The 20,193-nt window shown below is 43.0% G+C and overlaps 1 protein-coding gene across 1 annotated transcript; it reads left to right on the forward strand.

Annotated features, from left to right (window-relative positions):
* Positions 1-1,033: 1,033 nt before the first annotated feature.
* On the forward strand, positions 1,034-2,188 carry LOC123395574 (NAD(P)H-quinone oxidoreductase subunit L, chloroplastic). Its single transcript, XM_045090587.1, has 5 exons — positions 1,034-1,243; positions 1,322-1,396; positions 1,482-1,592; positions 1,686-1,780; positions 1,971-2,188. Exons 1-5 carry the CDS (start codon positions 1,094-1,096, stop codon positions 2,116-2,118), a joined length of 579 nt encoding a protein of 192 aa, XP_044946522.1. The 5' UTR covers positions 1,034-1,093; the 3' UTR covers positions 2,119-2,188.
* The last annotated feature ends 18,005 nt before the right edge of the window (positions 2,189-20,193 follow it).

Here is a 20,193-nt window from a genome sequence, read left to right on the forward strand (position 1 = left end):
ACTGTCCTCTAACCATTCAACCACAGCTTGGCTTGCAAAAGATTTCACATGTTACGACAAGTAACAGACATACATAACGCCATTTGTCACAACCTATAAAAGATGGAAGTAATTTTTAAAAGAAATAGTCTTTAATTAATGGTTTTGTTCCTAAACGCGACTTAACAGTAATGTTATAAAATCGATTGAGACTTGCAAAATCTCAATCGACTGAGAGGATTAGCCACGCCGTGAAAGTTATTGAGTTAAACAATAGCCATTAAAGAAGGGCCCTTAATAAAAGGGAATTGTTTCTGGCCGGTGCGCCGGCCCAATGCGGCTCGCGCGCTGAGCGCTGACTGGGCATGCAACATTTTTATGTCTAAAATGTTGCAACCAGCGTCATATTTGCTACAATCGTTTTTATTTGCTACATTTGTTCAGTAAAAAAACTGCATATACATTTGGCTGCAACTCCAGTTCGTCGGATTTTTCGTTACAATCGATGTTTTTTACTTTTGCTACAACCGTGTTAATTTTTGCTACAACCGGCATCATTTTTTGCTACAACCGTTCACTAAAAAGTTGCATACACGTTCACGTAGATATTTGTTACAACCGGCGTTTGACTTGTTACCACGCAACATCAGCTTCGTTTTTTTGTTACGATCACGTAGATGTTTTTGTTTACTATATTTTTTGTTTTTTGTTACAACTGTTAAAAAAATTACTGCATCGTGTCGGATTTTTGCTGCATCGAAAACAAATGTTGCATGTAGATCCAACGGTGCGGACGCGCGGGATTGATGAATCGTACGGTCCGCGCGCGACCGTTTCGGCGTGCGCGCCAGCGCATAGGGCTGCCCTTAATAGAAGGACAACAGGACACAAATTCGAAAGATTGTCCCGGTGTTGCTTTGATCCTCCTCCAAAGTAAAATGGACGAACGAGGCATCCATCACCGAGTGCCATCCACTTGATCTCCATCCAACGGTGCAGGCACGCCAAATCCTTCACTACCAGACAGTTGGACGCCGGTTCATAGCCACCCCCGCCTGGCCATCCAGATAAGGCGCCACGGCCACTTGCCGCCCAAAGCCTCTGCCTGCCATCAATGGAGATCACCGCCTCATGGCGCTTCCTCCCCGTCGCGTCCTCGCTGCCACCCGCTCTGCTCCTAGCCAGGCGGCAGGCGTCGTGCCCCTGGTCTCTTCAACAGCCGGCGATCTCCAAGTCCAGGATCCTCTGCCGTCTCCATGACAAGGTTTCAATTAACCACATCTTCACGCATGTGTAATTGCGAGTTGCGGCATCTGATCCATCTTCTTTCTTGCTTGCGTAGCCTTTCCCTACCGCCCAGAGCTCGCAGCTGCAGAAGCTGGCCTCCGTGTTGCAGTGCGGCGCCATCTGGGCAGCGGTATGGACACCATTAAGATTCGTGTGGCAGTTCACATTCATGGATATCAATCAAATTCGTCTGTGCTTTGTGTCCATATGTGCAGGTGCAAGCCCCGGCTGCTCTGGCGACGGTGAGCGGGGAGGAGGACATCGACATCCTGGGGATCCTGCCGCCGGTGGCCGCGATCGCCTTCTTCTACCTCTTCGTTGCTCCCGTACGTGAGCCTAGCTACTTGTTCTGAGTTCTGACCCGATTTGGGGAATGGGTGGTTAACTGATTGTGTTCCGGCGGTGTGGCGTGCCTGCAGCCGATTATCATGAACTGGATGAGGCTGAGGTGGTTCAAGCGCAAGTTCATCGAGACGTATCTGCAGTTCATGTTCACGTACCTCTTCTTCCCCGGGTGAGTCACTGCCTTTCAACAGCTAGCTGCTGCCTACAGACAAACAAACATGTTCAAATTTTATCGTAGGTCTCTCGAAATATTCGTAGGTGAACGGCCAAATATCAGTAGATAGTTATGTACTCTTCTTCTAGTCTGAATAGTATCATCACTTCATCAGCTGAATTCAGTATCCATATCCCACCTGCAGTTTGATGCTCTGGGCACCGTTTGTCAACTTCAGAAAGTTCCCAAGGGATAAAACCATGAAGTACCCTTGGTCCAAACCGAAGGAAGGCACCCCTCTGTTCAAGGACAGATACCCACAAATAGACTCATTCAAAGAGAAGTACTTCTAGGGAAGCACTGTATATATGTAACAAATACAGATATGGGTCATCAGAAGCGACGTTTTCTTTTACAGATCAACATGCCTCTGTAACACATAATATTTTCACATGTTCTACTTGGATGACCGTAGGATCAAAGTAATCGACCAGACAGGGTTGAATGAGAGATTTCATCAAATTCTTCAAAAACAATTACTTCTTCGTAGAACAAGAATAAGGGCTCCTTTGATTCAGAGGGTTTCGTAGCAACTTAGAAGGATTAGCATCTTAATAATTTTTCTATGTCGGTTGCTTGATTCATAGGATTTAGGTCCATAGTAATTTTTCCTAAGAATTCCTTGTACTGAGAATCATAGGATTTCTACCACCCATTCAAACTTCGTTAAAAGAATCTTTTGTTTCTCCTATGATGCAATCAAGCAAATCCTATATTTTTCCTATTCTCATTTTCTTTAATCCTACGAATCAAAGAGGCCCTAAAACAAAACTACTAACCAACCGTGATGAAGACTACTAGCATGGTAGATAGCTAAACATAGAAGAATGCAAAGCAAAACGACTATAGGTTAAGTAAACAAGAGCAAGCTAGAGAAATGAAAACTACGCAACAGACCAAATAAACATAACAAGAAAGAAGATGGTAATTCTTCTGCAGCTACAAAAACTAAACATAAATAAACAACGCAATCAAATTACTCGGAAAGTCTTCGTTCTTCGAAACAGGACAATGTACTGAATGTGAAGTGTCCGAGGAGCTACGATACCTCTTGTTTATCCAAGTTCAGTCTGTTCTCATAGTTCTACGTTTTGGTTGGAGGGGCCTAGCCACCGCTCAAAAGACACACAAGTCTTCAACTTGTTCTCATTGAGCTAAGTTTATCGAAAATCGCTCAATCACTCGTGGTAGATCTTGCACTGGTGTCTGGACCGGTACAAAACTATTGTAGAACTCGCTACCAGTGGCGGGCAGGGTGACCGCCATTGATAACCTATCACTGACAATCAATCACAATTGGTGGACCTGCAGTTACACCCGCCACTTCTATTATAAAATAGGGTTTTCTATTTTTGTGCCCCTCGTTGCTTAGTCCTCCTCAGTTTTGCCCAAGCCAACTTCAAACATTGCCAATTTTTCAAAATTGTTGTATTTCAAACAGGTTGTACTGCAAGTTTAGTATTTTTCCCACAAACTAGTTCACACAAGATGGCACCATGCAAAAGAATTTCATTTTTCAAGCCATTTTTCATTTTCTTTTATTTTTTTCAAAATGGGGTCAAACTTGATGTGTTGACCATTGATACAAAAAGGTTTGGAACTCCTACTTTCTTTAACCCATGTTCATTCACTACCAATATTAGAGCATACAATATTTTGTTGCAATTTTCACGACCAAACTACATGACACTTGTAGTTCAAATTTAGGCATATTTTGATAATTCACAAAAAGTTAACTAAATAGATGCAATATAGCGATGGTACTATGAAATTAATGAAACTTGGTTAGTGGTCATCCAATGTGACCTACTTTTGGTGAAAAATGAAATAGAACAAATTTCAAAACTATTTGAGGATCTTCATTCAAAAAAAAAGTCATTTCTTGGACTTGGAAAATGGAAAATTTCTTTTTATTACTTAATAACTAAAGATTCCTATGAAACATTGTCCACAATGGTAACACAAGTAGTTGTGCCAATTTTGGACAAATAATCTTGTATTATGCCATGTATGTGGCCATTTCCATGTGCATGTGCCTTGAAACCACACAAGTTCATATTAGATAGGCCATTTCACGAAGGTTTTTTTTCAAACATGTTCTACTGTAAGTTTAGTATTTTTCCCACAATCGAGTGCGCACAAGTTGGCTCCATGCAAAATAATTTCATTTTTAGCCTTTTTTCGTTTTCTTGTTATTATTTTTCAAAATGGGGTGAGACTTGAAGTGTTGACCATTGATACAAAAAGGTTTTGGGATTCCTACTTTCTTTGTCCCATGTTCATTCACCACCAACATTAGAGCATAAAATATATTTTTTGCAATTTTCAAGACCAAACTACGGGGCAGTTCTTTTGGTAACTTTTTTGGGCTTTCAGAATAAGCTACCCCTACCCAGCTTATTCTAGAAGCCCAACTAAAAATATTTTTGTAGAAGCCTACTAGTTAAGTCTTAGTCACTAGACTTCTAAAATAATAAATTTGGTTGGGCTTCTACAATAAGTTGGGTAGGGGACATCATATTTCAGCTTATTCTAAAACCTCTCAAAAGAACTCGCCCTACATGACATTTGTAGTTCAAATTTGGGCATCTTCTAATAATTCATAAAAAGTCAACTAAATAATTAGAATATAGCAATGGTACTCTAAAATTATTGAAAAATAGTCAGTGGTCATCCAATGTGACCTACTTTTGGTGAAAACTGAAATAGAACAAATTTCAAAATTATACGAGGCACTTCCTTCACAAAAAAGTCATTTCTAGGATTTGGAAAATGGAAAATTTGTTTTTCATTACCAAATAATTGCATCCTATGTAAACAATGTCCACAATGGTAACACAATGGTTGTGCCAATTTCGGATAAATAATCATGGATTATGCCATGTATGTGGCCATTTCCATGTGCGTATTCCTTGGAATCCACACAAGTTCATACTATATAGGCCATTTCGTGAAGTTGTTTTTCAAACATGTTGTATTGTAAGTTTAGTATTTTTCCCAATATCTAGTGCACACAAGATGGCTCCATGCAAAAGAATTTTATTTTTTGAGCCTTTTTTTCATTTTTCATTTTTTTTAAATGGGGTCAAACTTAAAGTGTTGACCATTGATACAAAAAGATCGGAATTCCAACTTTCTTTGTCATAGGTTCATTCACGGCCAAGATTAGAGCATAAAATAATTTTTTGCAATTTTCAGGACCAGACTACATGGCACTTGTAGTTCAAATTTGGGCATATTTTGAAAATTCGTAAAAAGTCAACTAAATAGATGGAATATAGCAATGGTACTATGAAATCACTGAAACTTGGTCACTGGTCATCCAATGTGACTTATTTTTAATGAAAATGAGAAGGAACAAATTTGAAAACTATTTGAGGAACTTCCTTCACAAAAAAGTCGTTTCTAGGACTTGAAAAATGAAAAAGTTGCTTTTTATTACAAAATAATTGCAAATTCCTATGAAAACACTGTCCACAATGGTAACACAAGTAGTTGTGCCCAATTTGGAAAAACAAACATGGATTATGCCATGTATTTGGACATTTCCATGACCATAACGGGGGTCAAACTTGAAGTGCTACCCTGTTTTTTGTTTGAAATTTGTTACTTTGCTACTCCCAAGTTCATCCACCAAACCAATATACTGAGGACTAAACTAATTTGGTTGACTCAAGTGTATCCACCAAACCAATATATTTAGTACCAAATGGTTTGAACAAAGGAAAAACAATTCACACCCTAGATGGTGTAATACAAAGAGGTCTTGAAAGGTGGGTCCATCCTTCGCTTCCTTTTGTAAATAAAAACATGTGGAATGTTTCAAAAGACGTACATAGATTTAGTCCGTTGGCACTTGTGCCTCTCTTTGAGAGTATGGTCACCGTTTCGAGTGCTATGCCTTGCTTAATAAGCCCCCTCTTTTTTCGCCAAATATGCCACAAACCACCATCAAGGCGCTGACAGAAGGGTCCGCCTTTGGTATAGATGTCCTATGCGTGAGTGACACCGCCAACCGCCTACGAGTGTGCCCCGCTGAGAGGGGTGTCCCACAATGTTAGTAACTACACCCACCACCGACTATCACACGACCGCTGCCAAGGGTGTCCCATGCGTCAGTGGTACCGTTGTCGGTGTCAAAACCGACAAATCTCGAGCAAGGGGTCCGAACTATGGATCTTGGATCGATGGGTACCACGAGACAAAGGAGATGGTGTTTACCCAGGTTCGGGCCCTCTTGATGGACGTAAAACCCTACGTCCTGCTCTTGTTTATATTGATTGTGAAGTATCAAGTACAGAGATGATCTATTTCAAGATCGAATGTTGTGGTCTAAACCCGACGAGTAATGAGCTTAATCTGTCCTATAACCTAAAACCATTTGGTTTATATACGCATCGGGAGTACTAGGGTTACAGAACATCGGTTAAAATGAGGAAGGAAACACACACAAGATCGTGGGGTGTGCGCCAAGTCTTCGGAAGAGTTCGTCTTGAATACAACATCACTTTATTTATCCACAGTCCAATAATGATAATAGGACGGCCCAAGAATCCGGCCCATAGAAAGAACTAGACGGCCGGAGGACCCCTTAGTCATGGACTCCCTCAGTAGCCTTCAAACTGCCCTCCAACGCCGCAGTCTTGATCCATCATCTTCACGCATTCACGTTCATCGGCTTGCAAGGCGAGTTCTTCTCATCCCTATGTTCGGTTGACTCTAGTTCGACTTGCACCACATTCGTGATTGTCGAGGCATCATGTGGCCCACAAAATTAACATTTCTTCTGCAGGGTTAATCACACCCCTCGATTCTCGTGCACCAATAAGAGATAGGCGGTTCCACAAAAACTTCTCCATGCAAAATCGGGAAATCTACTATTATACAAGCCACGCTTGTTTCTAGCAAGACTTCCTGTCTCCTCAACCATCGAGAAGAAAACCAGAAAGTCAAAGACATGGTGAGTGCTCCAGGTTCTTCCTCACGCCCTCACGGCCCTCTCCCAAGCGACTCGTCCAGTTATTTTGTCTCGCGTCTTCATGTGTGCGAATTTGAAGTGCAAGGGTATCTACCCTTCTCAGTTCTATTGCCTTCCCATTCCTAATTAACCTCTGCAAACGGTGTAGCTTTCGCACAGAAATTCCCTACCCCTCACAAGGAGGAGTGGGTATTCTTCGTTCCCTTCCTCTAACGAGGTTTAGGCTTCCATATTCACCCCCTTTTAAGGGGATTATTGCAGTTTGACATGATCCAATTCCACCACCTCACCACTGGGTCCATTCTTCACATTTCGGGGTTTGTCGCCCTTTGTGAGATGTTTATGGGTTGTTAATCCCATTTTGATCTGTAGAGGAGGATTTTCTGCCTTGTCCCCTGAACTCATGCAGTGACTATTTGTGAAGTAGGCGGAGCCAAAGTATTGTGCATAGCAGGAACTGGATATCCGGTAGGGACACCGAAGGTAGCCTCCGAAGAGTGGACCTTGCAGTGGTTCTATATTGAAGATGTTCCTCTATTCAATCCTGTTCGGAGGGTCCGCCGGAAGTTTCAACCGGTCCTATTAAGAAGCGGTTGAACTGGCGCCCGAAGAGTTCTTCTCAAGAGGTCAGCTTGGAGGTGAGACACTTGGTTCCCAAGGTAGAATTATTGGCCCATTATAAGCTCACCATTATCGACGAGATGGTCGTGGCCATAAACCGATGTGTTCAACCCCTTCAACGAAGATCCCATCCCTTGTGGCAATATAATGGTTCAAGTGATTCCACTCGGTATAAATAGGAGGGTCCAGCCAACCCAACAACATTGGCAGCTATATTAGGCGACCTCTTCAAAGGAGAAAAGGAGTATATCCCTATTTTCCTAATTCGGATTTTCTTTTATAGTGATTTTAGCTGATTGAATCCTTGAATTGTTTTCAAAAATGAATGGAGGCGTTGTGTAGAGAAAGTTAACTTCCTTCCTCCCCAGTCGGAGAACTACACTAAGAACGACGATCCGGGATTGCATGATGACCCTTATACGTCGATCATTTTTCATGATGTGTTCTTCTTTCACACGAGCATTGACGGGTGTGAGGTTACCCTCATAGCCGACTACCCTAGGATACCTCCTTCCTCGACCAGGGGTAAAAAGAAAGCTTCTTCCCGAAAAGAGTGTCTGTCATTACAGCTGTCACTCCTACCCCGAAAGGTCGTCGCTCCACACGTCGTACACCTGCTAACACATTATCTACCGAGCCTGTGCTAAACAATAGTAGGGCCTCTGAATGTGGAGTATCCACAAGGGCTACTTCACTTCTCCCCCTGTCAAGAGGTAATGAATTTACATTCATGATCGTAAGCATTGTTTTCCGATCATTGGTAGGTATTTATACCTGCTGCCACAATTCATTGGAATCGAACACAACCACCCTAATCCGAAAACGTCGAGAGGGTTGAAGGAAGTCATCCCAAGCCAACACATCCTGCGATAGCAGGAGGTAATATGGAGGTCCCTTCTGCAGACCAACTTCTGGAGGAGCCTGACGAGGTCTCGATTACTAATTCCGAAGTTGAGAGCGTGATGAACCATCATCGTCAAAAAGAATCTCTAAGCAACCCTGAATTTTCCTAACATGAGTTTAATGCCTTGAGTTCAGGGGATGCACACCTCAGGGTTTCCCGAGCAGTACTTGAGGGAGTCGCCAACCATATGTCAACAAGTCTTAAGGTATGTGTTAGATTTTGACAATTGTATACAAATCTCAAGCCAGTAGCGCCCAATCTCTGATTGGTCGGTACGATCAAATTAAGGGTCGAAGCAATCTTTTTGACATGTTTTTTCTTACCGTGAGGGATGAAAATAAAAAGTTGTCCGAAGACCTTGAAATGCACCAAACACAACTCGAGGCTGCGAAGGCCGAACTAGAGGAAGTAAAAAAGTTCACAAGGGAAGCACATGGTAAGAGATTACTTTCGAAAGTTCATAGTTGAACTGTTATCTTCCATAACGAAAGTGTACTTTATAGCAGCCGTGTCTATAGGTGAGTTGCGAAAAGATTTAGAGACAACCAAAGAATCGCAAAAATATGTCAAATCGGAGCACGATGCAAGTTGTCGGTTATTATTCTGGAGTATTGACAAAAATAAAAAGACTTGAGGCGGAAAACCAATAACAGACCAGCTAAATTGAGAGTTTAAAGACTCAACTTGCACACGCTACTTAAGAGAACAAGAGATTGAAGGGTGGTATGTTCGGTAAGTAATACTCCAAACTTGTAGATCTGTGAATATATGATATTAAATTAACAAATATGCCACTTCTCTTTGTAGCTCTCCTAATTGGGCACCCCGAAGAGGAATCCAACTCCTTTGGTGGTAACCTTCTAAAGAAATTGTCCATAGTACATGAAGAAGGGAGAAATGTGATTAAGAGCTTGCTCAAGGCACTATGGCCGTGCGAGAAGCCCCCGGAAGGGATGGCATAACTAGTTAATCGTTTCAAAGGGGCTCGACGCTGGTTTGAATTATGTAAAACATGAGCCTGTCAGGAAGGTGCTCGAGAGGCATGGGCCATGGTGAAGACTAGGTTCACCAAACATGACCTCGAGCGATTGGCTCAAGTTGGGCCGGTAGGGCCAGATGGTCAGGAGGTACCTCTCCACTTGGTTTACGATCAAGTGATGCATGCTGCACGTCTTTTGCAACAAGATTGTCATGTGGATACGATAATAGATAACCTAGATCAACGGCCAGATGTGTGATTTTATGTAACTAAGTACTTTAGATCACTTTGTCATTCGTCCGATTTGTAAACGTTGTCTTAACCGGTCATCACCTTCTACCTCCATTGATAATAATTAGGGAGTTTTCCATATTATGTAACGTGTGATAAGAGGAAAACCGTTCGGTGAACCAGCCATTTCAGACATATGGTGCTAATAAACAGATCATGATCATGGAGATATGTTACATTACTTTCATTGTGTAAGAAACATATTCCCAAGAAAATAGTTCCTTTATGGGTTTGTTTCTTCGGGTTTCTAGCTAAAGTAGATACGATAACCAAATATCCACCATACGCGGATGATTGTTATGTTGGGAAAACGAACCTCTAGTGACTACCACCTAATTATTTTCACTTCCTTTGTGCCTGATCAATTATGTCATTAAGAACCCCTAGCTTTTGGTTTCACCTATCTCAGGTACGTATCCGGATAACCCGGTCGTAACAATCATAGAGGTACTCCTTTTATCCTTTATCCGAACAACTGGGAACGTAAAGGATAAACACAGGAACCAGGAAATCCAGCTTGGCCAAATCTTAAGTCAAATCAGTGCATATAATGGCTTAAAACAGTATAGGAAGGATGAATACATCATAAAATAGATGCACAGGTGTATGTTGATCAGCTTGTACTTAGAAGCCCCCAGGTGTTACCGGAAAATACATTTTCATGGACATAATTCGGTCGATCTGAACACAGCCTGGGATATGATAATCAGCCTTAAAAGGGAAAAGGTATACATAAGAAATTGAAAGAGAAAATAAAACAAATTGAGTGTGGCTACACGAGTCTAGCTGTAGAAACGCCGAAGACGAGTCGTGTTCCATGGATCTGATTCAAGGTGATTATCTGATGAGTTGCGGAGACGTTACGCTCCTCGTGCAAGCACTTCGTCAATTGTGAAAGGGCACTCCCATGTAAGTGCAAGTTTATTTTTTCTTATTCTCAGGGAGGTGTGGCACTAGCTCGCCCATATTATAGGTCTTCGCCCAAACTTCCCTGCTCTGGTAGCACTGAGCTTATTTTTGATAAAAGTGGAACATGCTAGAGCTATATCGTGTTCTTCTTCCAATGCGTCCAAGTCGTCCTGCCAATCTTACTCGACCGCTTTGCCCTCGTACATGCGCACTCTAGATGCATCATGGATGATAACGCTGGGAAGGACTGCTTTTGCCCGTAAACCATAAAAATGGCGTATAACTCGTTGATCGATTCGGGGTGGTGCGCAAGCCCCATAGTACAAAGTCAAGCTCCTCTACCCAATGGCAATCGGATTCTATGAGAGATCGGACCAAACTTGGTATGATTCTGCTCATAATGATGTCATTAGCTCGTTCGACCCATCCATTGGATTGTGGATGGTACACAGAGGCGTAATCAAGCTTCATGCCCAAATTTGCGCACCAGTCCTTCACTTCCCGAGCTGTGAAATTGGATCCATTGTCCATTATTATACTATAAGGGACACCATAATGATGAACCACACCGGATATAAAATTGATGACCGGTCCGGACTTGGAAGAAGTTACCGGTTTGGCTTCAATCCACTTAGTGAATTTATCGATCATGACCAGTAAATATTTATTTTTCTTGGACCCCCCTTTGAGTGGTGTGGCCATGTCCAACCCCCACACCGCAAAAGGCCAAGTGATCGGTATTGTCGGAAGAGCCATCACGGGCATGTGGGTTTGATTTGCAAAAAGTTGACATCCAACACAATGTTGGACAAGTGTATGAGCATACTCGCGATTTGTAGGCCAAAAGAAGCCAGCCCGAAAAGCCTTGCTTACCACGGCCCTTGCTGCTGCATGGTGAGCCCCCATGCCTGCGTGTATTTCAGCCAAGAGTTGTTTACCTTCTTCTTCCGATATGCACCGCTGGAGGACTCCGGTAGTACTTTTTATCTATAGCTCCCCCTCATGAACCTTGTAGGACTTGGATCGCCGAACTATTCGCCTTGCCTCTATTTGGTCACCGGAGAGCTCCTGATGAAGAAGATAGGCTAGGAAAGGCTCGGTCAATGGCGCAATTACTACCATGATTTTGTGAGACGAAAGTGTTTCCTCTAGTGCTGATCCATCAATGATTTGTTCATCTCACTCAATTGGGGAGTGGTGACTAGTTCCTTTCCCTTGACTCTGGTGTCCTTGTTTTCTTCCTGCCATACCACGAAAGGCTTGAAGAGACATTCTAGAAAGGTATTTTTGGGAACGGGGTCGCGTTTGGCACCCATATGAGCAAGAACACTGGAAGCCTCATTGTTGTCTCTAGAGACATGGCAGAATTCGAGGCCTTTGAACCGAGTTGATATCTTAAGAACGATGTTCCTATAGGCCGCCATTTTTGGATTTTTTTTGGCATCAAAATCATCGTTGATTTGTGAGATAGCGAGGTAAGAGTCGCCCGTACCTCGAGCCATTGTACGCCCATGAAAGTTGCCATCCACAGACCATGCAACACAGACTCATATTCGGCCGCATTATTGGAATCGCTGTACATTATTTGTAACACATATCGAACGTTGTGGCCGATGGGGGATGTAAGTATGAAACCAACCCCTAAACCGCAAGCATCTTGGAGCCATAAAAATACATCATCCAATTGATTTATGTACAATACTCTTTAGGAAGTTCGGCGTCTGTCCATTCGGCTAAAAAAATTAGCCAACACTTGAGATTTAATAGTTCGTCGTGGCCTGTACACGATTTCAAAAGGTAGGAGCTCAATAGCCCATTTGGTTATGTGGCCTGTGGCATCCTTGTTATTGATTATATCATTCAAGGGTACTAGGGAAGTTGCCATGATCGAACACTCTTGAAAGTAGTGTCAGAGCTTGCGAGATGCGATAAAACTATGTAGGCTATCTTTCGGTAGTGCGAATAGCGGGATTTGCATGGGGTAAGTACCAAGGCAACGTAGTAGACCGGCTTCTATCCGGAGCTTGTGGCATGCCGCCTCTCGTTCGACCACGATGGCTGTGCTAACGACTTGGTTGGTGGCCGAGATGTATAATAGCATTGGCTCACGTGTAGCAGATGTTGTCACTATGGGATTACTAGCTAATAGTGTTTTAATTTATTCTAGAGTTGTTGTTGCCTCTTCGGTCCACTCGAAGTTTTTTGTTCGTTTGAGCATTCTGTAGAGCGGTAGTGCCTTTTTGCCGAGGTGAGAGATGAAGCGGCTTAAAGCCGTCATGCAGCTCGCTAGTTTTTGCACGTGTTTTCACTCCATTGGGATTGCGAGCTGGGATAGGGCTCAGATTTTAGTCGGATTAGCCTCTATTCCTCTTTGGGAGACGATAAAACCGAGCAGTTTTACCACGAGAACGCCGAAGACACACTTGTCCGGATTGAGCCGTATGTCGTATTCCTGGAGATTATCGAAAGTTTGTCGAAGGTCATCCGCCAGCCGGCCGACATGTTTTGTTTTTTTGACCACGTCGTCCATGTACGCCTCGACTGTCTTGCCGATTAGTTTTTCTAGGCACATCTGAATCATTGTTGATGTGTGGCGCCCACTTTCTTAACCTGAAGAGCATTGTGTTGAATCGGAATGGCCCATAGGGAGTGATAAAGGTAGTTGCAGCCTCATCGGATTCCTTCATCTTTATTTGATTGTATCTGGAGTATGCATCGAGGAAGCATAATGAGTCATGTCCGGTGGTGGCGTCAATGATTTGGTCTATGCGAGGTAAGGTAAAGGGATCCTTTTGGCGGGCTTTATTTAAGTCTTTGAACTCGACGCATAGCCTCCAGGATTTTTGCTTATTTGGTACCATGACCAAATTTACCACCCACCTGGGGTGTTTGATATCTCGGATGAATCCAACTTCGAGCAATTTTGCTAGCTCGGTACCCATGGCGTGATGCTTAGGTTCAGAAAATCAACGTAACATCTGTTTGAGTGGCTTAAAGACGGCAATTATATTCACGCACTGTTCTGCCAGTCTTCATGGGATTCCTGGCATGTCTCAAGGGTGCCATGTGAATATATCCCAAATTTCTCGTAAGAATGTGTACAATGCTTCATCGACCGTAGGGTCTAGCTGTGCTACGATGGACACTGATTTATTGGGGTCTATTGGATGCACTTGAAGTTTGACTATTTCATCAGTCGGCTTGAAGGATGTGGACTTGGGACTCTTGGTGATGATTACATCATCCTTATCGACCACTGATCGTACTTCGGTTAGTTCATGAGTCGCAAGGCTTCAGAAAGTGCCTCGAGGGTGAGCACTGCAGTTTTGTTTTCGGTTCGAAGAGCTCTGTCCGGTTCACTTGTGAGTGTAATGACGTTGTTGGGCCGAGGCATTTTGAGCTTCATGTACCCGTAATGAGGTATAGCCTGAAATCTAGTGAAGGCCTCTCGTCCCAAAGGAGCGTGATAACCGCTTTTATGAAAGGTGAGTTCTTCGGTACTATAGTTTTCGTAGGTGCCGAATACCACATCAAGAGAGACTTGACATGTGCATCGCGCTTCTCTTCTGTGGATAATTCCTCGAAAGGTTGTGTTGCTTTGTTGGATGCGAGATCTGTCGAACTGCATTTTATCAAAGTATCCTCATAGATGAGGTTTAAGTCGTTCTCGCCATCCATTAGTACTTCGGACAGTTTAAAACCGTCTATAATGGGGTTGAGTACTAGAGAGTCAGGTGTTCGGTTAGAACTAATTCCTGGCTGGTCCTCTTCGGTGAAGGTTATGCGTGTATTTGTCCAAGAGTTTGTTGCTGCCACCTAGAATGCACGGTCGATTTTTCGAAGAGCTCTTTTCCTCTGATTATTTGAGTAGAACGTATCGTAAATTGTGAGTACATCAATGTTGTTGTCTGGCAGTTTGGGTGGACGATTTTGCAATGATTGGGCCCCGATCATTGCCTCTCCGCTTTTGGCTACCTGTCTAACAACCTAACAAGTTCGAAGGCTATGGGTTGAGCCAATGTTGTGTAACGCGGAGTGTATAGGGCATGGGCTGTCTAATAATTTATCAAGGACAATTTGAGATCCATCTGTGGCGTTGTTCTTCTTCCCAATGGACCCATGATCGGCTGACTATTGTTAGGGCGTGCGCTTCCTCTGAGCTCCTCTGGGTTGTTCCGTGTGGATTGATTCCACTTGCATTTGTGGAGACTACCACGTACTTTCCATTGCGCAGTATTTGCATATCAATGTGGATACCTCGGCGAAGGTGTGTATGTGGCGATGGGCAAGGGCATTTAGGATTCCCTCGTCATGGCAGTTATGCCGGAATATTTCCACAATTTGTTGCCCGCTGCAGTCCGGTATCTGGTTTACGGTCACGAGGGATCTAGCCCAAAAGTGTTGGACCATCTCTTGTGGATCTTGCGTGATGAAATGTAGGTACCGCGTTAGGCTTCTCTGATGTATTCCGAGAGCGTTTAAATTGGGAGGTGGGTGGGGGGAAATATGGTGTCCCAACATGACATGAATCCTTGGTCTTAGCGGTTGCATCTAACACCATTGTGGAGTCCGGCGCGCTAAGCTCAGGATCCGGCCTACTGGTCGTATATGATCGTTCATGGGAGGTTGAGTTCGAGGCAGAGCTCAGATGCCAAACTAGCGGGTGAATCCGGATTACTGGAGACGAGAATATAGACGGTTTTAAGCTCCGATGGGCAAGAAGGCGAACCTTCAGTTGTCTTCTCGATGGTGGAAATCAAGTGCGTGATAGGTGGGCGTGGATTTCCGTGTCGTCGAGTTTGATCTCAATCTGTTCTTAGGCACATGGTTGGTCGTGGGACACTCCCATGGCCTGAATTTTGCCGGGCAACTCATTTAATTCTATGACATCCGTGACATCCATGTTTTCAGACTGCATGGGGTCAATCCGTAGCGCAGCTATTTTCGGTATATTTGGAGTCACATTAGGGTAGCGTTCATCCAAAGATGGTCTGAATATTTTGTACGGTTCGGGCCTTGGGGCCGGAGCCAGGGCGGAAGCCGTCTCGAGGGCGAGATCCGCCCCTTCCGATGTCCAGGCATCGGGAGCTGAAGGCTTCGTTAGAATAAGATCCCCCCCTCCTGGAGTCGGCGACGTACTCGAAGTTCCCAAACCTGATCTCCTAGTCAAGGGGCAAGGTTTTTGATCTGTCCTAACAGACCGGCCGAATGAGCATCCAACACGACACTATCGAACGAGAATATCTGTCCGGGGACGAAAACATCCCCGGTACCGATGTCATGACTGACGATTAAACGAGCCATCAATCCTTTAGCGATCCTAGAGTGGAACTCTCAATGAAAGCACCAATGTCGGTTTCAAAACCGACAGATCTTGAGTAGGGTGTCTGAACTGTGGATCTTGGATCGATGGGTAACACGAGACAAAGGAGACGGTGTTAACCCAGGTTCGGCCCTCTTAATGGATGCAAAACCCTATGTCCTTCTATTGTTATATTGATTGTGGGTACCAAGTAGATAGTTTATCTACCTCAAGATCGAATCTTGTGGTCTAAACCCCATGAGTAATGAGCCTAATCTGTCTATGACCTCAAACACTCCAGTTTATATAGGCATCGGGAGTACTAAGGTTACAGAATGTCGGTTATAATCAAGTAGGAAACACGCACAAGGTCGTGGGTGCGCGCCAAGTCTTCGGAAGAGGCTGTCTTGGATATAGAATCACTTTATTTATTCGGAGTCCAATAATGACAATTGGATGGCCCAGTAGTCCGGCCCATAGAAAGAACTAAAAGGCCCGAGGACCCCTTAGTCCCGGACCCCCTCAACTGTCTACCTTCTACGAGTGTACCCCGCTGAGAGAGGTGTCCCACAAATTAGTATATCCACCCATCACCGACAACCGTGTTGCCGCTGCCAGGGGTGTCCCACGCATGAGTGACACCACCAACCACCTACGAGCATGCCCTGCTGAGAGAGGTGTCCCATGGGTCAGTATATGCGCCCACCACCAACGATCGTGTTGCCGTTGCAAGGGGTGTCCCGAGCGTGAGTGACCCGCCAACCATCTTTGAGCAGGCCACACTGATAGACGTGTCCCACAAGTGAGTACATGCGCCGAGCACCAATGATCGCTCTCCCGCTGCGGGGTGTCCCACATGTCGATGACACTGCCAACCACCTAGGAGTGCGCCCCGCTAACAGAGGTGTCCCACAAGTAAGTACATACGCCCATCATCGACGGTCGTGCTCCCGCTGCGAGGAGAGGGGACTCCCACACATTAGTAACTGCGCCAAGTAGCGGTCAAAGGCTTTGACCCAATGGCAAAGCCACGTTTGTGCTTTTGTGAGGGTGGGCCACGCAATGGAGGGGAAAAGTGAGGACTTGCAAAGATCGTGTACAAAATCGAGGAGGACTAAGCAACGAGGGGCACAAAAATACAAAGCCCCTATAAACACTAGTGGTCGGCGCATAAGCTGGCCCACCATTGGTAAGTGTTGTACTCGTAGCGATTACATTTCCATGCCCGTCACTACTAACAATTTTGTAAAAAAAAATAGGTGACACCCCTGGTGGTGGCTTCACACTACACAATCCCACTAACGGGCACACCTCGAGCTTCTCCATCACATCGTTCATGGTGATGTCACGCCAACCACATCGACATACTCTACTTGCAGTAGAGGCCTCGACAAGGCATGTTAGTTGCTCCCCGTAGCGTCGCGTGCCCTGATACGTCTCCAACGTATCTATAATTTTTGATTGTTCCATGCTATTATATTATAATTTTAGGATACTTTTTGGGAGTTTATATAACAATTAATATTATTTTTTAGCACTAACCTATTGAACCAGTGCCCAGCGCGAGATGTTGTTTTCTGCATGTCTTTGGCTTTTCAGGTTTACAATACCAAACGAATTCCCATTGCCATGAAGCTTTTGGTGATTCTTTCTAGACCAAAAGAAGACATGTAAGCTTCGGGAGTAGGACAGAAGCCTCACAAGGGAAGCACGAGCTAACAGAGCGCGACCAGGGCCTAGGGCGCGTCCAGTTGCCTCATGCTCCCGTCGGTTGAATCCTGACGTACCTCTTCATCCTATAAATTCAAATATATCCCAAAAACCATAGAGAGCAACCCGAAACACTTTTTCCGCCATCAAAAGTTTCTATTCTACCATGTGCCCTATCGGAAGGGGGTCGGTCAAGAAGGGACTCTACATCATCCTTGCTGCTCCCATGGTGATATGTGAGTAGGTCACCACAAACCTACGAGTCCATAGTTAGTACCTAGATGGCTCACTCTCTCTCTTGATCTTCAATGTATGATCTTCTCTTTGATTTATCCGATGTAATTCTTTTGTGCGGTGCATTTGTTGGCATCCGATGAATTGTGGGCTTATGTTCAGATTATTCATGATGAATATCCGAGTCCTCTCTGGATTCTAAATATGATTCTTATGTGCATGATCATTATAGCTTCATAAATCTCTTTAATCTATTAATTTGCTTTGGCCAAGTAGACTGATCTTTCTTGAGTGAGAGGTGCGTTGTAGTGGGTTCAATGTGACGGATTTCTATATCCCAATGACAGAAAGGGGACAAGATACGTCTTTGTATTGTTTCCGCAAAGATCATAATGATGGGGTTAGTTCATATTAATTGAATTCTCTTTGTCTACATCATGTCATCATTCTCCAAGCATTACTCTATTTTACTTAATACTCTAATACATGCTGGATAGTGATATATGGGTGGAGTAATAGTAATAGGTGCAGGCAGGAGTCGGACTAATTTCTTATGGACGTGATGTCTATATACATATGATCATTGTCGTGAATATCACATAACTATGTGCTTTTCTATCAATTGCCCAATAGTAATTTGTTTACCCACCGTATGCTTGCTCTCATGAGAGATGCCACTAGGGAAAACTATGCCCCCCGGGTCTATTCACTTACAAATTTACAAATGTTACTATTTTCTTGTTTCCTTTAGTTACTTTTTACTTTGCAACTTCCAACCACACTACTTACTTGGTTGCAAATAACGATACCAGGGGATTGACAACCCTCTTGCCCGCGTTGGGTGCAAGTGTTTGTTTCGCTTGTGTGCACTCATTGAAGATGGGGGTTGGTTGTTACTCCTATTAGTTCAAAAAACCTTGGTTCTCTACCGAGGAAAGTACTTACCTATATTGTGTTGCATCACCCGTTCCTCTTCACGAAAAAACCAACACAGATTACAAGTATGAGGAAGGATTTCTGGCGTCGTTGTTGTGGAGTATCATCAACCTACTATCAAGTAACTTCACACAAGTTATCATTCGCTTGTTCTTCTTTTTATTTGTTGTTACATCTTGCTTGCTTCATAAAAATCAAAAATACAAACATATTTATATTTGCTAGTTGCTAGTTTAGTTCTTAGCTTGTCGTTATCGCTAGTTCTTCTTTTCTTCCCTTTACTCCCGATAATGAGGTACTCAATTTTAAACAAAGGGGAAGAGAAAATTTAAAAAATGCATGGTATAGGATTTGAAATTATCAAAATAAATCAATTCATAAGAAATCCTCCAACATGTTGCTACGTAATTTCTATGTTGGTATTACGAGTTGGTATAGATTTGTACTTGATACAATTACCGGTGCTAACTTCTTAATGAGTTACACTTCGGATGCGTTTAAGGCCATGGATAATTTAGTTGGAACGCCTCCTATTATCATTAACGAAACTATTTTCACCATGGAACATGTGACGGAAAGAGTTGATGCGATTAAAATGAAAACAACTAGTAATGAACAAATTGAGGAGTTGGACAAAAAGCTTCACAATCATATCACTCAATCTGGGTCACGAGTAGGAATGACTTTTAGAACTTTAAAGGAGAAGGATACAATTATTTATGAGAGGGTAGAAAAAAGCAAGAATATGATAGATAAAATGGAGGAAGTCATTGATAAAGTAGGTTCCGCTTTCACTCCATCAAAAACTAATTCTACTACCTCTCCAAATAAAAGTCCCAAGTTCATATATGTTCCTAAGAGCATTGGTACCCCTCCTACCAAAAGAAATGAGTATCTCAAAATTATTAGTGTGCATCCCAACTTTGTAAACTTGATAAAGGTTCCTATTCTCAAGCCTCATATTGTTCCCATTATTCATAGTTGTGTTATTGAGGAGCTTGATGTCAAGGAAGAAAACACTTGATCATATGCATTATGCCTAGATATGGGCATAAAATGACAGAGCTAGTTGGGAGGCAACCCAATATTTATCTTTTTATTTTTGTTTTTACTTTCTATTTGTGTGCCATAACATGATTGTTGTCTCTGTAATAAATGTGTTTTTGTTTTTAAAATTGTGTGTTTTTTGAAATAGTGTTTTTGCCAAGTAAATCCTTTGGGATGATTTGGATAATAGTAGAATTGATACGATGCAAAAACAAAAAATTTAGAGTATAGTGCAGAATTTATATGATTTTACTAGAACATATTTTTGATCTAAACTTTTTACACAATATTTATATACAAATACCCTACGTCTTCCTAATGGTCCGATTTTTTGGAGTTATAGAAGTATGGTACTTAACTATATCATTACAGACTGTTCAATTTTAGACAGATTTTGTTTTTGCTTACATAATTTCCTTGTTTTGAAGATGCTATAGATTATATCGGGGGTTATAAG

This window comes from Hordeum vulgare, chromosome 5H (genome assembly GCF_904849725.1).
Source record: "Hordeum vulgare subsp. vulgare chromosome 5H, MorexV3_pseudomolecules_assembly, whole genome shotgun sequence".
Taxonomy (NCBI): Eukaryota; Viridiplantae; Streptophyta; class Magnoliopsida; order Poales; family Poaceae; genus Hordeum; species Hordeum vulgare.

Excerpts from the sequence above, each read along its gene's own strand:
- LOC123395574 (XM_045090587.1), top strand. The coding sequence starts at position 1,094 with ATGGAGATCACCGCCTCATGGCGCTTCCTCCCCGTCGCGTCCTCGCTG. Across the intron at positions 1,244-1,321 it reads TCTGCCGTCTCCATGACAAG|CCTTTCCCTACCGCCCAGAG; the intron begins GTTTCAATTAAC and ends TTGCTTGCGTAG. Across the intron at positions 1,781-1,970 it reads ACGTACCTCTTCTTCCCCGG|TTTGATGCTCTGGGCACCGT; the intron begins GTGAGTCACTGC and ends TCCCACCTGCAG.